This window comes from Primulina tabacum, unplaced genomic scaffold (genome assembly GCF_025594145.1).
Source record: "Primulina tabacum isolate GXHZ01 unplaced genomic scaffold, ASM2559414v2 Contig586, whole genome shotgun sequence".
Lineage (NCBI taxonomy): Eukaryota > Viridiplantae > Streptophyta > Magnoliopsida > Lamiales > Gesneriaceae > Primulina > Primulina tabacum.
The window spans coordinates 3950-23874 of NW_027459794.1; the positions used below are offsets into that span (position 1 = coordinate 3950).

Below are 19925 nucleotides of genomic sequence, written 5' to 3' on the forward strand. Positions count from 1 at the left end.
GAAAATTCTAGTTAAGTGCAGTTTTGGTGAAAATAAAACCCTTGCACAGCAGTATTCAATTCACTGGCTTGAAATTGTTGTGTATGGATCCCCTACAAAAGATTTGTGTTTGAGATTAGTTTTCCACCATATTTTATTGGTGTGCCGTGTGTGATTATGTCAAAGTAACTTGCTGTATGTTCTCTCAGAATATGAAAATTAATCTTGATTCAGAGTTCAGAATGCAAGAGTATAATTTTCCTTTAGCTGTCGTAATTCTTTTCCGATGATTCTATCCAGTGTCTTGATGTTGGGAAATATACTTCAGGTCTTTGTGCTTCATCTCATGCTACTTCTCCAAGAGAACCTCGCTGGTAAGAACCCATTATACCTCTCATTTTTGTATTCCTATAATAACTGCAAGAGTTATTTTCAGACGTGTGTATTTGATATTTCTCTCTTAGTTTTCTCTTATATCCAACCCGAAACATAACAACTCTGCTGTGTAGAAGCATATATGAGAGTCTTTTCTCATCAACAACTCAAAACAGAATAACTCAACTGTGTTGAAACATGGCTATTAAAGTTCACGTTGTATTTTCTTTTGATTTCTTTTGTTATTTCAAAGCTGTTATGGTGGTTGGAAAATATCTAATGGTGCTCACTCTACTGTTGATATAGTCAAGAGTATGAATGTATGATGACCATGAGAAGCATACAGGTAGGCATCTTGTTGCGGTTCCAAATTTGTAGTTTTGGAAGTTGGAATTTCTTACTCTAATATTTATGGCCATGTTTATAGACTTGGTAATAATTGATTGGTGCTTTAATAATTTCACAAAGTATGTGGAAAGGAAAGGGTTGCCATCCCATTATCATAAACTGCGAATAAATGGTGAATTTGATTTTTGCGTCATTCCCTGAGATGCAAAGCTTGTTATTTTGTGCTTGTTTCCCGTTGCTATATGTCATACTGGATGACTGTGTTAGTTATTCTTCCTCATGTATCTAAGCCTGCAAATTTGTTAGTTGAATGAAATTCTTGGGATCCAAAAAAGATTTTCCTTCATCTTAACAGCTTTTCTTTATTTTAGCTTTTGAATTCATTTGAATGGATTACATTTTAAAAGGGTGTTTTCACGTGTTTTCAATTTATTGGAAGGATCCAGATTGTATCTTAAATGTATTCGTTTTCTTGCTGCAGGGTGATCTGCAATATTTTTTGGATCTTCGGCAGAATGTGTTACCAGCTGTTTTAGCTATACTTAACTTGAAGGTACATTCCAAACTAGGTACAGTGGCTTTGATATTTTGAAGTGATTTGATGAGATTGATCATAACTTTTAATAACCAAGGAATTTTTTTACGATCTTCAAATGATTCTCTCTGAAATTCCAGTCTATCTGCAAAAGAAATGAATCCCATCTACGTATAGATTGAGAGACAATATATGATGAACATATTCAATTCTGTCCATCAATTTTCTAATCCCTAGTACTACATCCTTTTTTGTATCTCTTTACTTCTTTGCTTTTCTTTTATACATGTATAGGTGGTGCAGGATGTTGACATTATTTAGTATTTTGATTGACCTCCTAATTACATAGGAATTCACAACACTGAATGAGCGGTTCGTTGTGCTGCTTCCGGCAGCTGCATTGCCCTTTCTGGTTCTACCCCTCTTCTGTATGACGCTTCAGGACTTCTGCCATTGCTCTATGCTGAGCCTGTGGAGGAATTGGCCAAGGTATTATTCTTGCAAATCCATCCTTATAAACCTTTTGATCTCACGTATAATGGCTTATCTTAAAAAGTTGTATCCGATGTGTGGTAGATAGAGGAAAGTCCAAGTGATTTTTTGGAATGCTCAGTTGAAGTTTTTGCGAAGATTGATATTGATTATGGTCCAAAGCCGGTGTCACATTCTTATTTTTTGCTACTTTTGAAATTTAATAACTGATGGATTTTCACTGTCATTTATGATAAATTTGTAGGTGAATTTGTCCAATTACTGCCAAAATGTACGATTGCCACTGAATCTAAGAGATCAGCTGCTTCATGAAATGGAAAATCACGTTCTTGAATGCATAAAGGAAGTAGAAATTGACAAAATGCTGCTCTCAGAAGTTATCTACACATGCGCTCTTTAGCTAATTTCATGTTCTGCTCGTATTCAACAAGGTCAATATTCACTTTCATTGATCCTTCCCATTCTCCGTTGCGGCAGTAGTCCTTTTATATGTCCCATGACTTCACTTAAAAGCTTTTGAACTGTGTTGTATGCTCCTCTGTAAACTTTTAATAAGCTCCAAGTAATTGGGGCTTGAGACAAACCTGCACATGACGGTGTGACATTGTTCATTCCTGCATGGTTACCTATCACACTCTTGTTCTGGTTTGATTAGAAGGTCGATATTTTCTCAATCACTTGATTGGGGATGCCGATTTTATTCATTCAAATATTTTTTGGCTTTCACTAACAATTATAGGCTTTTGTTTCAATCTGATCTTAGTCATTTGTTTCGTCAAATATAATGTTTTTGTGATAAATTTATTGACACGTTTCTCTTTAGCACTAGTTTGCATATTTATTTTTCCTTCATTTTTCTCAAACGACTATAAATTTTTATGGATATGGTTTTCAATATTCTGTTGTATTCTCAGAGTGTTTCAGGTTTTTTCTTTCACTCTCAGGATCTGAGAAATTCCTCATATCTTTTCTAAATTGGGTGAATCGTTGTTAGGATATCTAAATCATGCCATTTCAATTGTGGAGAAATATTACAATGATGGTTTGTCTGGATGTTTGGAGTGGAACTCCATCATTAATAACATTGACTCGACTGCGACTTCTTTTAAAAGTTTCACTAGCTCGCCTTTTCTTTGCAATTGCCAAGAGAAAAATATTGCAAGTTCTTCATTTTATTTTGGAATTGTTCAATCTTCTGAATGCAAAATTGTATGAAGGATGTTCAGAGTGCAGAAGGAATTCTCAAGCAAAGCCAGACTTCCCCAATTTATCAGACGCCCACTCCATTCATGATCCTTTGCCGCTAAATAGCAGGGAAAAATTGATTTTGGATGTGGAGATGGATATGAACGGTGGGTCTATTGATGTAGATAGGTTAGGTATTGACGGTAGTCAGACAACTGGGTCTTCCGTTTCTTTAGTGAATCAGAAATTGAATTTCCTGTCAATCATTTCAAGTTTTTTCCCAATTTTATCATTGTTGACGTGGGAAATCATGTTCAATCTTAGGGAAAAAGAGAACGACCACAAGTATCTTAGTCTCATACCTTTACGTTCCATGTTTTTCTTGGCATTTGCTTTATAGCTCATGCACACAAGTAATTTATTTCCTGTTTCGTATTTGAGTAGGTTTTAGAAAACTTTCTATGCATTCTCAGCCGGCATCCTCACTGGTCTTCCTGCAGACATATATTGGATTTGATATTGTGCTCTTTTTGTCGTCTCTGTCATTTCAATGCAAGCAATTTGGTGACACCATTTGATTATTCTAAAACTACCCGGTCTCTATTTGATTTCCCCTCTGCAGGTTGCGTCTATGACTGATGCAGTAAATTCATATGAAAATCTTAAATTCCCGTGTTCCTACATACTAGATGGCATCTGTTGTTTGGTGGCAAGCCTGTTGCTGTCAAATGGGGTTGGAACTCAGAATACTGTTGCATCTTCCTTTACGAAAAGGGAGTCCGAAGAGGTTTGATAGTTGTGATATGTCTCTAAGCATGCTTGGATGTTTTATTGGTAAATTATTGATGGCAAGTGGGATGTGAGTTCGAGTTGTTAGTGTCAATATTTTTGTTTCTTACTTGATTTTGCTGACTTTATACATCATTTTTAGCTTTTGTCAGAACAGTCTTGAGGAATGCAATTGTAAGTTAATGTTTAATTTGTACAAATTATCCAGTGTTAAATAAAAGTTGAAGTAAAAAAGATACAATTGAAGCATAGTTAACTAGAAGTTAGGTCGCGAGAAATTAGGTTTCAGATCAACGAGGACAAACCATGTGAAGAAATTTAGTGTGCGGAATTACTTGAGAAATAGTCATATTTAAAGCTTTCTCATGGTAATACTTGTCAGAAAAATTGTTTTCTTTTTTCTAAATTAGCCTATTGACTTTCAGTGCTTGACTTCTCTCGGAGATTTGGTGACTAAAGTCTTTGATAACAGTCTCTTCGACTGGTATTATCGTGCGAAGCTTGTTAACTGTTTATGCAATTTTGTATTGCTCAGACCACAACTTGCTCAGGTGATTAATCTTTATCCGCATCATGATTTTTAGTTGAGAAAATGTGCAGCTGGTTTATTTATCTTGATTTTCTTTTTCTCAGTAATTAATCTTTAGTCCCTCACTTAGGTTGTCATTCTTTTATTCATTCTTATACAGTTAGTGATCGACAAGCTATTTATGCTGCTCCGAGATCCTGATTATCGAGTTAGGCTTTGCCTAGCTCGTCGGATTGGCGTCCTTTTCCAGACATGGGACGGTCACTTTGAACTCTTCCAAGATGTTTGGTAATTGGCTTGAGATAGACATATTTCCAGTAGCTATGATAATTTATCAAATTATTGCAGCTTAAGTTGTTATTCTAACGGCCATTGACATGGGTCCGGTCCATTTATAATCTTGTTTGCTAACCACACTTTCTAATACTTGCTCTACTTATAAGTTTCTTGATGCCGTTGACATTTTAAGATTGGACGTTCCATACTATATTTATCCGTGGGCTAATGTTTTAGGGCTTTTCTCCATTTGTACAAGTCTAAAGTAGCCTTGTGTGGTTTAATTAGTGTATCAATCATTTAGGATTTGCTCGTGTACAATGTGGTTTCTGATATGACTACTCTTCTTTTTGCTTCTAAATAACATCGTTCTGGAAAATGCCACTGCAGTTCAAATTTTGGAAGGAAATTGGTTACTTCCTCTGGGGAGAAAATAGTTCGAGCACGGGAAGTTTTGTCTGCTGGTCCTCAACCTCGTCCGATTATGGAAACAATTGTCGTAACTCTTATGCATCTTGTACTGCATGGTGAGAAAAATAGAGTTAGAGGTACCAAAAATATTTAGTTCTCGCGAACACTATTCCCACTAATTGTCATAACTCTCATGCATCTTGTATTGCCAACTCAAAATTTCAAACTATTCCCACGAACCAGCTTAAAATGATGATTGATGCCGCTTCAAAATTTTCAAATTTATTCAATGAATTGTCGATAAATTACTTTTAGCGTTTTGATTTTCGAATTTTACATATAGGCAGTTTTTATTATATATGTTGTTGCTTCTATCGATCCCTCCCAAAGGTAAGAGTGGAAAAGTAAAGTAGCCACGCCTTTATGTTGCATTTGACCTTGGCTTAATTTTCCAAATATCCATCTTGTTCAGAGAACTAGTCAGTGCTGTGCTTGGCAGTTTATCTAAGGAAACATGCTATACAAACAGGACAAAGGTGATAAATACATTTCTGATTGATTAATTTAATTACATGATACCAACTTTACAAATTATTTTGTGCTTTCAACATTTTTGAAGTTCTTGGAGGAGCTTATGGGGCCAATTCTTTTTAATTGGGTTGCTTGTGGTGTAAGCTTAGTTGCACTTGTTGAGGTAATGTCATATTTTGCAATCGAGGTGTTTAGCATGTAAATAGAAAACTAGACAGTTAATCTGATTGGATTTGCAGGCAAGAGGCATTTTTGCGTCGAATTTGGAACCTATGAACTTCATAAAATATTGTTGTCCGTGGCTGCTTCCGGCTTTGATCTTGCAGGAAGATGCTAACAGCTTAAAATGGGTTGCTAAGGTAGCTAGCCTTGCATTCATTCCTCTAAGAATGTTGTAGCTTCATTTAACTTTTTGAACATTAATATTATTTTTAGATTTGTATTAAATCTTTGTCCAAGTTATTTTGGTTTAGATGTCTTCTATGTTTTCTAATGTGGCGAGGTGTTTGATCTAATTAATGTTAAAAATGATAGTAACTCGAGTCAACGATTTTAGCATAGGGTAGTTGTATGTCGTGTTCACTCGATGTGGATTGATCTTTGCGAATTGATAATATCCATGTCAGGATCATAAGATGACATTTTTGCTATTGAATATCTTGAACTACATATGCTGGTTTTTATTATTGTTCTTTTCCCAGGTTGCTTGCCAGCCTTGTGCAGCTTTAGTTAAGAGTCATTTTGTGCATATCTTTTCTGTCTGTATGGCAATGCATTGCAGTAAGAAAGCTGGGTGGGAGAGGGGATCAAGAGTGCTGGAAACTTCTATTTTACTTATCGTTCATATCTCTGAACATGAAGGGATGAACTCATTAACAAGAAAGTGTACTTTCACTTACTGCCTACAACTTTAGTTTTAGCTTTTAACATCTCATGTTGAAAATCAGCTGCATTCTATTTGATACTTTTTGCATGAAGTTAATGTTGTAATTGTGTTTCTTTGAAATATTTTTCTTTTATACTAAATTGTGGTAAAAATGAACTAATCTGAATAAAATCTTTGTCTGTTACACGTATGTATCAAGTTCAAGTCTCGAAAAACAATTTTAATTCTAATTTATGAAAGCGTTTTGTAAATCAATGGTATAATTTACATTCAATTAAAAAGTTCATTTTTTATGCTTGACCCGCCAAAGTTGGAGTTTTTTTGAAACCTAGTTTGAACTGTGTGTGATGTTTCTCAGCATAAGTGGATAATTCACACCTTGAACTAGAAAAGAACAAGATGATTTTTGAAGATTTAGAATTCTTTAGAAGAATGTTGGGACAAGATTAAGTTTAGGGTTTCAAGTTGGATCTCTAAGAATGTGGAGGTTAAATCGTTCTCGGTCTCAGACTTGTATAAGAATTGAAGTATAGTATTACGTTGACTCGTAGTACGAGTCTTACCTTACTATGCATGGACCTTTGGTCTGTTTTTTGTAATTAATATCTTTTGATAATATAATATCGTTTCTTTTTAAAAAAACTAGTGCGAATAGCTTCGTTGTTACTTGGAAAACATGATCAAATTCAGATTGTAACTTTCTCATCGCATCCAAGTAGTAGGTGCATTTTCTCTCCTTGTTAGTATCAATCTCAATCTTTGTAGGATTGTCTTCAAGCAGAGTGAGTGGAAATGCCTCTGAACATTTAAGGTGTTTAGCAATCTCTCTAATAAGACTATTAGAAAACAAGGTGCAAGCAAGATGGATGAAATGGATAGTCTAAGAGTAAATATGATGTTCCACCTCTTGAGATGATGGACATAGGAGCCAAGCCCTATGAAGAGTTGGGGACAATAGAGTGTAAGTATGGTGGTTCTGCTAGCTATAAGATTAGTCTCCTTGAATAAATAACCGGGAGACCGAAATTACCTTCTTGAGGAGATAACAAAAAACCTGAGACAAAAATCATTGAGAGAAATATGAGTTTATTTCTTGTTTCCTTTTCAGCTCGTTTCGGTTTGTATTGATATGGATAGCCATCTTTCTCCCAGAAAATATCGATTGAGTATTTAGGGCTATTGCAGTTGGTGCAAGGACGAGTGTTGGCCCTGTATTATTTTTATTGATAGCCATTGCAGAGGCTTTAGAATGATCATTTAATCTAATATTAACACTGTCAGGGACTCAATCCATGGGGCCCAACCCAACTCAAACAAGAATCGAGCAGCAAAATCAAGGATGTGCTATATCAAAGGTTTACTCATGGAAAGTTTAGAAAATAAGGAGTGAGATTATTGGATTTTTATTTACTTTCCTTTAATAAGTGTTAGAATCTCGAGCTTAGATAGGGGAATAATGGGCATATTTCTTGGATGCCAGTTTAATGCTTATAGTATTTAAAGGGTTGCTGATGAAAGAAATAAACATTCAGCTTTTCTCAAAAAAATATAGCTAATATTGAGATCGCGAGGTTCTCTCAAACGAGCCTCGAACATCCAAAAAAATAGGTAGACAAGGTAGAAAAAGCCACAAACAAAATCTCAGAGTTAAACGATCAACCTCTTCACCGACCCATAACCCGATCCTTTACCCGCGCTCATTACAAGTTGGTATCAGAGCAAGTAGTTATGGGCGATTTGCAAGCAATCCAACAGCAACTTACGACCCTCTTCAACCTGTTCAAATCCGAAAGAGAAGACCAAGCACGCAGACAAGATGAACAAGAACGCAAGCCAGCAAGATCTACAAAAAAGGCTTGAAGAATTGGCTGCTCAAGTGTCAAAAACCAGCAAGGACAGTGAGGATAGCAGCGGAGCATCTGATTCACAGACAAGAGATCAGCGCAAAGCCAATGAGTTGGGGAACCTGAATCAATTCATTCCCAAATATTCCAGGATGGATTTCCGGACATATGATGAGTCAACCGACCCCATTAGTTGGATAAGCCGATGTGTACATTTTTTTCGCCATCAACGCACACCCGAAGATCAGCGTGTGGGGCTTGCGTCTTTTCATCTGGAAGGAGACGCTCAACTGTGGTTCTTAAAAACTTGAGCGAGATCGACCCGATCTTACATGGGAGTTTTTCGCACAGTACTGCCACGTGAGGTTCGGACCACCGATTCGCACCAACAAACTGGGAGAACTATCGAAATTGCGACAAATAGGCACGGTGGGAGAATACCAACGTCAATTTGAACAACTTTTTGCACGCGCTTCCTCCCTCACAAGCGAGCAAGAAGTGGAAATTTTCATTAGCCGGCATACAAGAACACATCGCGATTGAGGTAGACATTCACCACCCAAAAGATTTTAACAACTGCTATAGGCCTGGCCCATTTGTACGAAAGACGCACGGGAAGCCTACGACAAGAACCCAATTATCCAAAAAGACGTACCATCCCAACAAACACTACGACCATCGATCACGAGGCAATTGAGCAGATCAGAGATGGAGGAACGACGCTCAAGAGGGTTGTGCTTAACTGTGATGAACTATTCGTTCCAGGACATCGTTGCAAACGGTTGTTTCGTCTAGAAGTGGTCAGAACAGCGACCCAGAAGATGAAGTTGACACGATTAATCCAGACGATCCAGGCATCTCTCTTCACGCCATCACGGGAATCAGTAACGCCCAGACTACGCAAATAATAGGGTACATCCAATCGATACCTCTCCGTGTCCTTATTGATTCCGGCAGCACGCACTGTTTCTTAGACTCCAATTTGATCTCACAATTGAACCTTGAAATATCGCAACGAGGAGACATATCAATGAAGGTCGCAAATGGGAAGAGTCTACCATGTTCGGGGATGTGTTCGGCTGTTCAGATTCAACTGGAAAATCATATCTTCCATGTTGATTTTTACGTCCTCACACTAGGAGAATTTGACGCTGTCATGGGAGTAAATTGGCTCCGCTCTTTAGGAAGTATGACGTGGGATTTTGAAAAAATGCAGATGCAGTTTGTAAGAGAAGGCATGCTCGTTACGTGGCACGGAGACCCATCCTACATTCCGTCACACCGAAACCTCTCGGCAACTATACTAGAGGAGGCACCCCTTACACAGCTACAACACCTTTTGGAAACCTACAACAGCCTGTTCGAGGAACCTCAAGGACTCCCACCCTCAAGAGGATTCAGCCATAAAATCCTACTGGAACAAGGCACCAACCCCATTCTTGTTAGACCTTATCGATACCCTCATATGCAGAAAGATGAAATTGAGAAGCAATGTGATGAGATGCTACAAAGAGGGATTATTAGACCTAGCTCATCCCCTTTCTCCTCATCAGTATTGTTTGTCAAAAAATCAGATGACACTTGGCGCTTTTGTATCGACTATCGTGCCTTGAATGCAAAAACAGTAAAGGACAAGTTCCCCATTGCGGTGATCGACGAATTATTAGAGGAATTACACGGCGCTGAATATTTTTCAAAATTAGACTTGCGATCCGGCTACCATCAAATTTTGATGGACCCCGGTAGCATCCACATGACGGTCTTTCGCACCCACCACGGCCACTTTGAGTTATGGTGATGCCTTTTGGCCTCACTAATGCGCCTTCTACTTTTCAAGCTTTAATGAATTCAATTTTCGGCGGCATTTTACGGAAATTTGTTTTGGTTTTCGTTGATGACATCCTCGTTTACAGCACAACCTGGGAAGATCACATTTTCCATCTTCGTACTGTCTTCACAATCCTGCACAACAGCACTTATTCCTAAGAAATCCAAATGTTACTTTGCTCAAAGACAGGTTGCTTACTTAGGACATGTGGTTTCACGGAAGGGGGTGAGTGTGGATGAAAATAAATAACAGCCATTCAACACTGGCCACAACCCATGACTCTAAAGGCACTCCGGGCTTCCTCGGACTAACAGGGTACTACCGCAAATTTGTGCAAAACTATGGAGTTATTGCTGCCCCCTTAACCAATATGCTGCAAAACAAGGCTTTTCATGGACAGCTGATAGCCTGCATGCCTTTGAAACATTGAAGAAAGTGCTCACTTCTACACCCATCCTTGCTCTTTCCGATTTTTCCATACCTTTCATCGTGGAGTGTGATGCATCAGAAACAGGAATAGGGGCTGTACTTCAACAGCAAGGGCGCCCCATTGTCGCCCTCCGCCATAGGAAACTACCCGCCTATGAAAAGGAAACTCATTGGACTCATCAAAGCCGTGCGTCACTGGCACTCTTACTTTTGGGGAAACTCCTTCATCGTTCGTACAGATCATTATAGTCTCGAATTTTTGCTCGAACAACGTATTTCAACCTCTCCACAACAACAAGGGAGGGATAAGCAAATTAATGGGTTATGACTTTAAGGTAGAATATCGGGCAGGAAAATCAAATGTCGTGGCGGACGCACTTTCACGCCTAGGCAAGGAGGACGGCTGTTTGATGGCCATTTCGAAACCACAGTGGGATTTTCTTGCAGCCATCAGAGAAGCACACTCTAATACACCAGAAGTACAACACAAAATTCGAGAGGTTCACGATGGAAAGGCTTTCGGACCATGGGAAGTTAAAAACGACATTTTATTGTTTAAATCCAAAATCTACCTTCCTCCACAATCACCATTAAATGCTCCTATTATTGCAATGGTACATGAAGGCTACCAGCGCACTATCCACCGCATAGGACGAGATTTTTATTGGCCAGGGATGAAACGTCAAGTCCAAGCAGTAGTGTCCAATTGTTCCACATGCCAACACAACAAAACGGAAGCAATGAAGCCAGCTGGACTCCTACAACCTCTGCCCATCCCTTACCACATTTGGGCCGACATCTCAATGGATTTCATTGAAGGGTTGCCTACCTCACAGGGGAAGACTGTAATTTTCGTGGTTGTCGATCGCTTTTCTAAATATGGTCACTTCATTGGCTTAGCCCATCCTTACACCGCAGTTTCAGTCGCCAAAATCTTTTTCGACAACATCTTCAAGTTACATGAACTCTCAAGGGGCTTCTTATATCATGTGATCTTGCAATGGTTGGTGTTAATTTTCTGTTACTTTTCTGAACAGTTACCTTCTGAATTTGATTGGTCAATTCATTGGTTGCGACTGTTTACTTGATCAATGTTGTTGTATAATTTCTACGCTGCTCAATATATCAAGAGATTACCCATCAGGGGAGACTATCCGAGTGCTTGGTGAACTACTTCAGGCAACAACATATTTTAATCTCTTTTGTTCATTTAATGTTTTATATTATATTTTTGCTGATAATGTTTTATGATTTATGCTGACTTAGTTGTTTCACTTGATAGTTTTTTAGTGTCAGAGTTGGTCGCATGTTGCATCCCTTGTGGATCTAATAAGAAGCTATCCGTAACTACATCATCCCGAGCTGTATTACTTCTCCAACAACTTACCATTGGTGCTGATTCATCTATGGTTGAATACATAAAAGTATGATCTATGTATCCTTGATTGCAATGATAGATTTCAGAATATACACGTAAAATTTTAATGCTGTAAACTATTTCTTTACCACAATCACTTTCACAGCTTTTAATTGCAATTGATCATTATTGTTGGTCAATATCTTCAATCAGGAACTAGTGGCATTCCCTGATTTCGATATATTTAATGAAATACAAGACCTCCACCAGAAAATACGTCAAACCTACTCACCGAGGGTTCACTTACTGAATGTAAGCAAGTGCTACCTGCCTCATGTTTATTGCCACTGGACCATAATGTTCAAGCCGTTTGTGTTCTTCATTCATATCTTACTTTGTTATAAGAGTGTTTTTAATCTTTACAGTTTGTAAAGAGACCTCACTATGTCCCTCCAAGATTACTTCTCTGCAGGTATGTCCTTTACTCTCCCAGTTCACATTTTTTTGTTTCATAATATTTCTACTGCTGAAACAATATGGTGAAATATGGTATAAACACAACATCTTATTTCTCTTTTTATTTTGTTCTGTAAATGTAATATTTCTTTGGCTTAAACAATTTAGTGAAGAGTATAATTGACACAACTTCTTAGTCACAGTGAGTGCGGTTGGTTTTTTTCCTTAATTACATGTTTTAAGATTTTCTAAAGTGGTAGCATCGTTCTTTTGCTTCATTAGAGGATGTTTAGGAGAGAAATTAACTACTTCTATCTAGAGATAGTTACAAAATCTTGTTTATCAAATATTCTTGCAGTCTGGAAGCATTGCATAAAAATATTGGGTCAAGTGGGATATTTCTTGGAGATCAAAATGATTTCAAAGATGCATATTGGCATTCGGAAAATGAAATTTTTCATGCTGCTTGGAAGCTTGTTCCAATGTGCAGCTTAGATAACACAAATGATCTTAGTGCAATGGTTTCTGATTTCATATCCAAGGTAACCGTAGCTTTGCATTTTGATCTTCTTAGGAAACATTTCTCAAATTCATGAAATATGCTTTCGAGTACCTTTTATTATGCTTCAGTTATGATTACAGATTGGAATTGGTGATCCTCATTGTGTTGTATTCCATCTTCCTGGTGATTATTCAGTACCTGTGTTTGGAATAGCTATTGGCATGCAGAGACTAACATCCATGCAGATACGGGCATCTCGGAAGAAGCTCTTCGAGTCCTTATGAGGCTTCTAAAGAAGTATCTGATGGATGATTCTGTTGAGATAATTGACATGGAATCCCAAGCATTAAGAGTGAGTCTATATGACTGCTGTTAGATTTTGACTGTGCTGTAATCATGCGTTGTGCTTATCTTCATTCTTTGTTTTGAAGTTTGATGTATATGATGTCATTTTTCCTGTGATTTAAGTTTCATTATAGAAAAGATATCTATTGAAGTTTGTAGGACGAGAGATGAACAAATATGTATGAAGAAAACAGTAACTAAAATAGGTTACAAATAATTATGCATATCTTAATTTATTCTACTCCCTCAGATTCTGGACTTTTGCTAAATTTTTTTATATAAAATTTACAATAATACCCCTCAAGTTGGTGCATAGACATTGATCATGCACAAATGTTTATAGGTAGGCTTTGTAAGTTCTTTGGCCGAAACACCTGTTCTTTGTTGAGTTGTTAGCATGAATGACAAGCATATAGTTCAAACTTCATTTTTCTCCTTTATAAAGTGACGATCTTTGTGCTTTGTCTTATCATGTTGAATTGGGTTATGGACAATACTTATTGCTGCTTTGTTGGCGCAGTATAATCTCAAAGGCTTTCTATTGTTTGGAACTTTTCGAGGACTCTTTTTAACCAAAGAACTTCAAAGACTCTTTGGGCCGTAACATTGAATTCAGCCTTTGCACTACATCTAATGACATCACTCTCCTAATTCCACCATGTCACTGAATTACCCAAACAAAGGTGTCATATCCCGAGGTAGATCTTCTGTTAGTGATAGATCTAGTCCAATTTGCTAGCAAAACTGGGTAAGGACACTCGCCAATGTCCTCAGAAGCTTCGCTCCGTGACCACCATCCCAGAACTCTTCTATAGATCTAATATGTATTTACACTGAGAAACAACAATTTCTTGTTTGCAATTTCCATTCCCATAAAGTATCTCAATGCCCCCAATTCCTTAATTTTAAATAGATTTGCGAAGTTCTTTTTAGTTTTACATCTACATCTCATGTAAAAATAATGTCATCAACTTATATAATTAACACTGGAATTTTGCCATTATGTACAATAAGTCCGTCCTTGCTGATATCCGTGCTACTCTACAGACCGAGTGAATTTTTCAGACGAAGCTCTCGGATACTATATAAGCCTATATAGAGTTTTTTCTAGTTTGAACGCTTTAGTTTACTTTTTATTCTTGATCGCCATTAAGAGATACATTCTTTACATGAAGTTGTTGAAGAGGCCAATCCAAGTTAGCTGCCATTGGCAAAAGGAGCAACACCGTGGTAAGTTTTACAATTGGTGCAAAGGTCTCAAAGTGATCTACTCCATGAGTTTGTGTGAAACCTTTGACTAAAAGTCACTCCTCATATCTCTCCAATGAACGGCCATAGTCGTGTCTTATCATGAAAATCCATTTACAATTAAAGGTTGTTTTCACTTGGTAGTGTCACTGCATTCCAAGTGCTGTCTCCTCAAGCAATGCATCTTTCAACTTTGGAATTTTAAGAGCTTCACATACGTTTTTTAGATTTTTCTGCATTGGACACTTTTGAAGTGAAAACAATAAAAAAGAAATCTTTTCGTAAGAAACAAATTTCAATAAAGGATGTTTTGTACATGACTTGGTAGCTTGTCAATGAATCATTGGGCTCAGTCTGAATAATTGAAGGAGATGAGGGATCATTTGACAGGTTCTAACAGTTGATTTGATTTGGGTTCAGAGTAATGACTGTGTGACAGAGGAGAGTCCTTGGGTTCTTTGAAGATGATAAGTCGTACTTTTGGGGAAAGAAGAAGAAGCCTTGGGGGCACATAGCAGTGCATAAGCATTTTTTACAGCACTTAGACAAGGAATCTGTAAATTAATTTGGCTGGAGATATTAGTGAATAGTCTACAGATTCTCTCCTGAGAATTGATCGAGGTCATAATGTGTTTTTTAATAATGTTTTATCTAAACTGATCAAGGTCCTAACATGATCGAAGCATATGAGAATCGATCGATCCACAATCGGATGAATCCAATTAAACAAGAGTTATTCTCCAGAATGTATCAAAGTTTATCCTCCAGAACTTATCCTTTTTCATAAACTCCTCATCAAGTGGTTTGTGGGCTAGAGCTTTGGAAGAATTGAGATTGGTTTGGGTGGTGCCGAGATCAACACAAGATTTATTTACTACGGATCTTGGACATCTTCTTGGCAAGAGGGCAAAATTATTTGGAGAGTGGTGTGGTACATGACATATGTTGGTCTGTGTGCTTTGAGGGGAATATAAGACTTATTGACAACATTGAAGAGGCCAATGAAGAGATTTATTGAGGGATTGGACTTTTGTGTATTGTTGAGATGATCAGAGTCTTGTTTAGTTTTTTGTCGTGAGTGGATCACTAGTCTGCTTATGTTAATTAAAAGCATTTGTATTTAATAAAATATCGTGTCTTATTAAAAAATTAATCTTTTTTCATAAACTCAATATGATTGTGTTCATTGAGGCTTTGTGTTTGTTTGATTTCTAGTTGTTAAGGGACTTGTCCAGAACTTCAATTTTAGTGTTATTTGCTCAGGGTTTCTTTCAACCGAAAATGGTCAACGGGCTTTGATGCAACTGCATTCCTTTGAGAGGTCTCTTATTGAGGTTAGAATGTATTTCAGACTTTCCATTATATTTTATGTTTTATATTTATGATTTATGTGCTCTTTTTCCTATGACCTTGTCTTTTGCTGATCGATTAGGAATAATGTCTCATTGTCTTGGAAAGGTCGATTTATTTGAACTAAAAAAAAGTTTGGCATCTTTATGGTGGTCACGACTGAATGATTGCATTATGTCTTTTGAGCAAATGATATTTTGTCAGTATTATTAAATGAAAGACTTTCTTTCATATAATATATTGTTTTTATTAATTATATCAATCACAAAGTTATGAAGTGCAAAAGCAATTGTTTAGATATTTCATCTTGTTGCTTTAAATATGTACCGTTATGTCATGCTAAATATTTTGTAGCTGCTAAAGTGGGCTTGACTTTTGATTTAACATAAAGAATACTTCATATTTTTTTGAGACGGTCATCGACAAATGTTCAAGCGGCCTAATATACCTGAGTGACTGAAATTGTGGTGATATCTCATTTTTAATAAATATTTTCTCCAAAAGTGTGTTTTTTAATGCTTCGAGTTTCTCTTCTTCTTTTTTTTAATGAATAACATCCATTAAAATAAGTTAAAAAAATTGTTTTGTTCATATACACTATGCATCCCGAGGAGATGGCAAATATTGAACCAATAGAACCAACGATACCATTACCAACTACACGGGGCATACCGACAAGCAAAGATGATCATATCCACACACATCATAGGAAAAAATAATTAATATAATCGAGAGTCTGTATCCATATTGGCAAACATCAAAGGATAAGGATCTTGATTTTCCTAATGATATCCTTGGGACACGGCATTTCTTCTTAAAAAAAATATCGATTGCGTGCATTCCAAATGTTGTAGACACGTGCTGCCACCGCAATACGTCTAAACTTAACAATTTCGCTGTTTGTGCATTTTTTGTGATAAATAGATTTAATTATGTTTTCCAATTTATATAATCATTCTAGGTCCACTCAAAAGGTGTTAATTTGGAGCTTATGCAGAGACTTATTTCTAATCTACAAAGAAAGTTGACAGGTAAGTTGTTACCGAGAAAGATCGTTAGCTCATATTTTCTCCGTGAGATTTCTCCTTCAAAAATATCACTAGTGGCAAAGTGCCATGTGTTTTTCCTTCATCTATATGCTAGCACATTAAGCAAATCTTGCTGCTGGGTGATACTTTTAACCAGCTGTACTCGTTTTTTTTTTTAAATAAATTCATTACAGAAACTTTGTAACAAACTTCTGGTGGAAATTTAGGAGTTTCCTGGGTCCATATAAATTTCATAGAACATAAACTGATAAAGAGAGGAAACCTTAGCAATAGCAATGGATATGGAAGTGACATGGATCCCCGATTGTCTAGGTCTGTATTTATGCCTGCTGGGAAGGCAATGCCTTTTCTGTGTACATCTCATGATGACACTGGTGAGTAGTAACAACTAGCAATAGAGTAAATGTGACCACCAATTCGACTAATAAAAAGTAGTCTCAACAATTTTTTCTAGCTGAAGCATGGGTTGAACCTTTCATGTATGAACTGAAATTCGAATGACCTCGAAGAAATTTAGTGAAGGCATGCATACACTTAGACAGACAACACAGATATTCTCTTACTTACATCCTGATTTTACTTCCTAATTTTTCAGCTGAATCAATTTCTATCGAGGATTCAAATGTGGACAACTTTGGATAAAACATTTGAAGCGTGGATCTGTCCACTTGTATATGCAGTTATAGGTTATTGCAACGATCTCATTTTAAGGTTTTATACTAGCATTTGAGATAGTTGCTCAATTCCTGCTTTACTATTTTTTTTCCATTGGAATTTTCCGTAAATCAATCATGCGGCTGATCTATATTACTGGTTGCTTCAGATTATGTCAAGACATTGTGCTGGTTAAATCAGAAGTTGCAGAATTTCTGTTCCCATATGTCATTGTCAATGTTGCTGGGAGAATGGATTTAGATGTGGATCTTGCAAACTAATCTCTTTGAAGGTTACTTGCTCTGTTTTATGTACACCGGTCTTTACATCATGGTATCATTTGTTCTCAACAACTTAATACAAACAGTGTTTGAGAAAAATACATTCACTAGATTTCTTTCCTGCTTGCTTTATTGTGGGAAGGTGTCCACAAAAGGCATGATTGTTCCTTGTAGCATAAGGGTTTCTTAAACGCCTCATTTTCCCACTTACGTTTTTTATTTTAGTTGCCATGCGTACCTTTCTTTCCCAAGTTCTCTGGTATTTTTTATGATGTGTCTTTTTTACTTGTCATTTCAACTAAAATAATTGAAAAGAGCGAGCGGATCACGTGAGAGGCTAATAAGTATCAAACCCCATAAAGGTAAGTTTGAGTCTCTAGGAGCTTGATACTGAATGTAAAAAATGATTAGCCTTGGCATTGCAAACATAAACGGGGAGCATATTTTATGTAATTTGATTTCCAGAAGAGTTGTCTTAATTTCCTTTATACGCTCAAGAATGTCTTGGTATGTTAAACGAAGTTCAGAATTGTTGGTGCTTTTGGAATGGAAATGGATGTATTTGAAATCAACTCCTCCAGTGTGAAATATTTTGGGTTGCGTGTTTTGGTTTCCAGATTTAGAGTAGTAGCAATTGCATGAGCATTTTAAATATATGACCAGTGTATCAAAGAATTGACTGATTGATCGTCTTATTATTTCGTCATCTCTGGTTGGTGGATCAATATGACCTCTGAGGGTAAGGCACTTCCTGCATTACTGACTGATATGCATTGACCTAGTTGCTTGCTTTGCTAGTTGTGCATTGTTGTTTGTTTTGAAATTTGAATTGAGATTGCTTGCTTATTCTTGTAATTGGAAATTATATCGGCATATCATGACAAATTTTTGTTCAATAATTTGCGTAAGAAGATAAATTTGTTCAGTTTAAAGGTTATTCATAATTTTACTAAGATCTATTAGAGGAATAATTGCATATAACCAAAAAACAAATCTTGATCTTTGTTGATTTGTAAGTTATTCTCTCATTTTATACAGGTGCATGAAAATATATTTATCGAGTCCAATGCCTCGATCAAATCAATTCAGCTATTCTTGCATGCTCTAAATGAGCTTCGACTGTGTCATGTAACGGGAAGAAAGTCTTCTGTTGTTCCTCAAAAACAGGAAAGCTCGAAGGTAGAGGTGCTAGACAACCTGCATTTGTGCTTTGAATATTGATTTATGATTGGATTAATGTGATAAAAATATAAGCATTACATTCTAAAGATATTCTGAAACATCAAGAAAAATAAAGATTTGTCTGCTTGCTAAATGGGGGCATATGGGTTCAGGACCCTATTCAAATTTGAATTTAAAAATAAATTGCCACCTTCTGATCAAATACTTGTGACCCCAACTTTGGGACAATACCCTTGGGCTATGTTTGGTAGCCATGATAAGGGAATGATTATTAAATAATCATCCATTATCTCATTTTTGGTTCATTTTTAATTTAGCAAGGAGGTCCTTGATTATGATTGAAAGCCCTCATTATTTATGTTATTTGTGTGATTAAATATCCCTTCTCAAAGGTGTGATAATGTATAATTCTTGAATAGTGATAATGATATTGATGATATTTAATATTTATTTAATTACAGTTATTTTTATTCAGTAATTGAATAACTTTTTAATACGCATGGTGGACTGTTTTCATTCGCATGCATGTGTGTGAGCATTTTCAAAATTAGCTTGAAATTTTTTTTCCTAGCAGTATTTTAGTAGCACGAGTCGTTTCAACCGTCATATTTTTAAACGATGGTGGCAAGTCGGGGATGGTCATTTGATGCTTTTCATTCAACCTTATCCATATTTATGAAGGCATGTTATGTTGATTATCATAATTATTTATAAAATTAGACTATTCTGCAAATCATTGTTTATATTACACTGAAATTCAAAATGTTATGTAACAAACTCCGAGTCAAAAGTTCGTCATTGTAACCATGAAGCCAATCATGTTGCTGACATCTCCTGGTGACTGGCCACCCTTGAGCAAGGAACTAATTTTGAGTTGGTCATATATGATATTTTATAGGTTTGATACAAATTGAAAAAATGGACTCATAAGACGATAAAATGTGATTTTTTTATTAATGCGTAATTAAAAGATCAAACAATCAAATAATATAGAACACATTAAAAACTTGTGTAATATAATGAAATAAATTTTACAATTTTGTTTAAATAATCACTTAAATATT

General features: G+C 36.4%; 2 protein-coding genes and 2 long non-coding RNA genes across 8 annotated transcripts; 3 read left to right on the forward strand and 1 right to left on the reverse strand.

Annotated features, from left to right (window-relative positions):
• Positions 1 to 434: 434 nt before the first annotated feature.
• LOC142534548 (serine/threonine-protein kinase ATM-like) lies at positions 435 to 6364 on the forward strand. The gene is made up of 11 exons (XM_075641410.1): positions 435 to 700; positions 1184 to 1255; positions 3537 to 3701; positions 4129 to 4254; positions 4393 to 4520; positions 4899 to 5056; positions 5267 to 5309; positions 5392 to 5455; positions 5539 to 5613; positions 5690 to 5809; positions 6152 to 6364. The coding sequence occupies exons 1-11, from the start codon at positions 677 to 679 to the stop codon at positions 6362 to 6364; spliced, it is 1188 nt and encodes a 395-aa protein (XP_075497525.1). The 5' UTR covers positions 435 to 676.
• On the forward strand, positions 1699 to 3310 carry LOC142534546 (uncharacterized). The gene is made up of 3 exons (XR_012817081.1): positions 1699 to 1726; positions 1974 to 2160; positions 2674 to 3310. It is a non-coding gene; the product is annotated as an uncharacterized LOC142534546 (long non-coding RNA).
• Positions 6365 to 9559: 3195 nt separating the features above from the next.
• Positions 9560 to 9963, reverse strand: LOC142534547 (uncharacterized). The gene is made up of 2 exons (XR_012817082.1): positions 9919 to 9963; positions 9560 to 9884 (listed from the first exon to the last, which is right to left on the reverse strand). It is a non-coding gene; the product is annotated as an uncharacterized LOC142534547 (long non-coding RNA).
• A 732-nt stretch (positions 9964 to 10695) lies between these two features.
• Positions 10696 to 19624, forward strand: LOC142534545 (serine/threonine-protein kinase ATM-like). Of its 5 annotated transcripts, XM_075641408.1 has the most exons (10): positions 10730 to 11861; positions 12008 to 12106; positions 12220 to 12266; positions 12980 to 13104; positions 14273 to 14327; positions 15609 to 15679; positions 16657 to 16726; positions 17340 to 17455; positions 17568 to 17690; positions 18718 to 19261. In XM_075641408.1, exons 3-8 carry the CDS (start codon positions 12239 to 12241, stop codon positions 17384 to 17386), a joined length of 396 nt encoding a protein of 131 aa, XP_075497523.1. In that variant the 5' UTR covers positions 10730 to 11861; positions 12008 to 12106; positions 12220 to 12238; the 3' UTR covers positions 17387 to 17455; positions 17568 to 17690; positions 18718 to 19261. The 5 variants fall into 5 exon arrangements, with proteins under 5 accessions (XP_075497521.1, XP_075497520.1, XP_075497519.1 ...); XM_075641409.1 differs by lacking the exons at positions 10730 to 11861; positions 12008 to 12106; positions 12220 to 12266; positions 12980 to 13104 and adding exons at positions 13702 to 13795; positions 14145 to 14182 and having other exon boundaries at positions 18718 to 19260; XM_075641406.1 differs by lacking the exons at positions 16657 to 16726; positions 17340 to 17455; positions 17568 to 17690 and having other exon boundaries at positions 10696 to 11910; positions 18718 to 19624.
• The last annotated feature ends 301 nt before the right edge of the window (positions 19625 to 19925 follow it).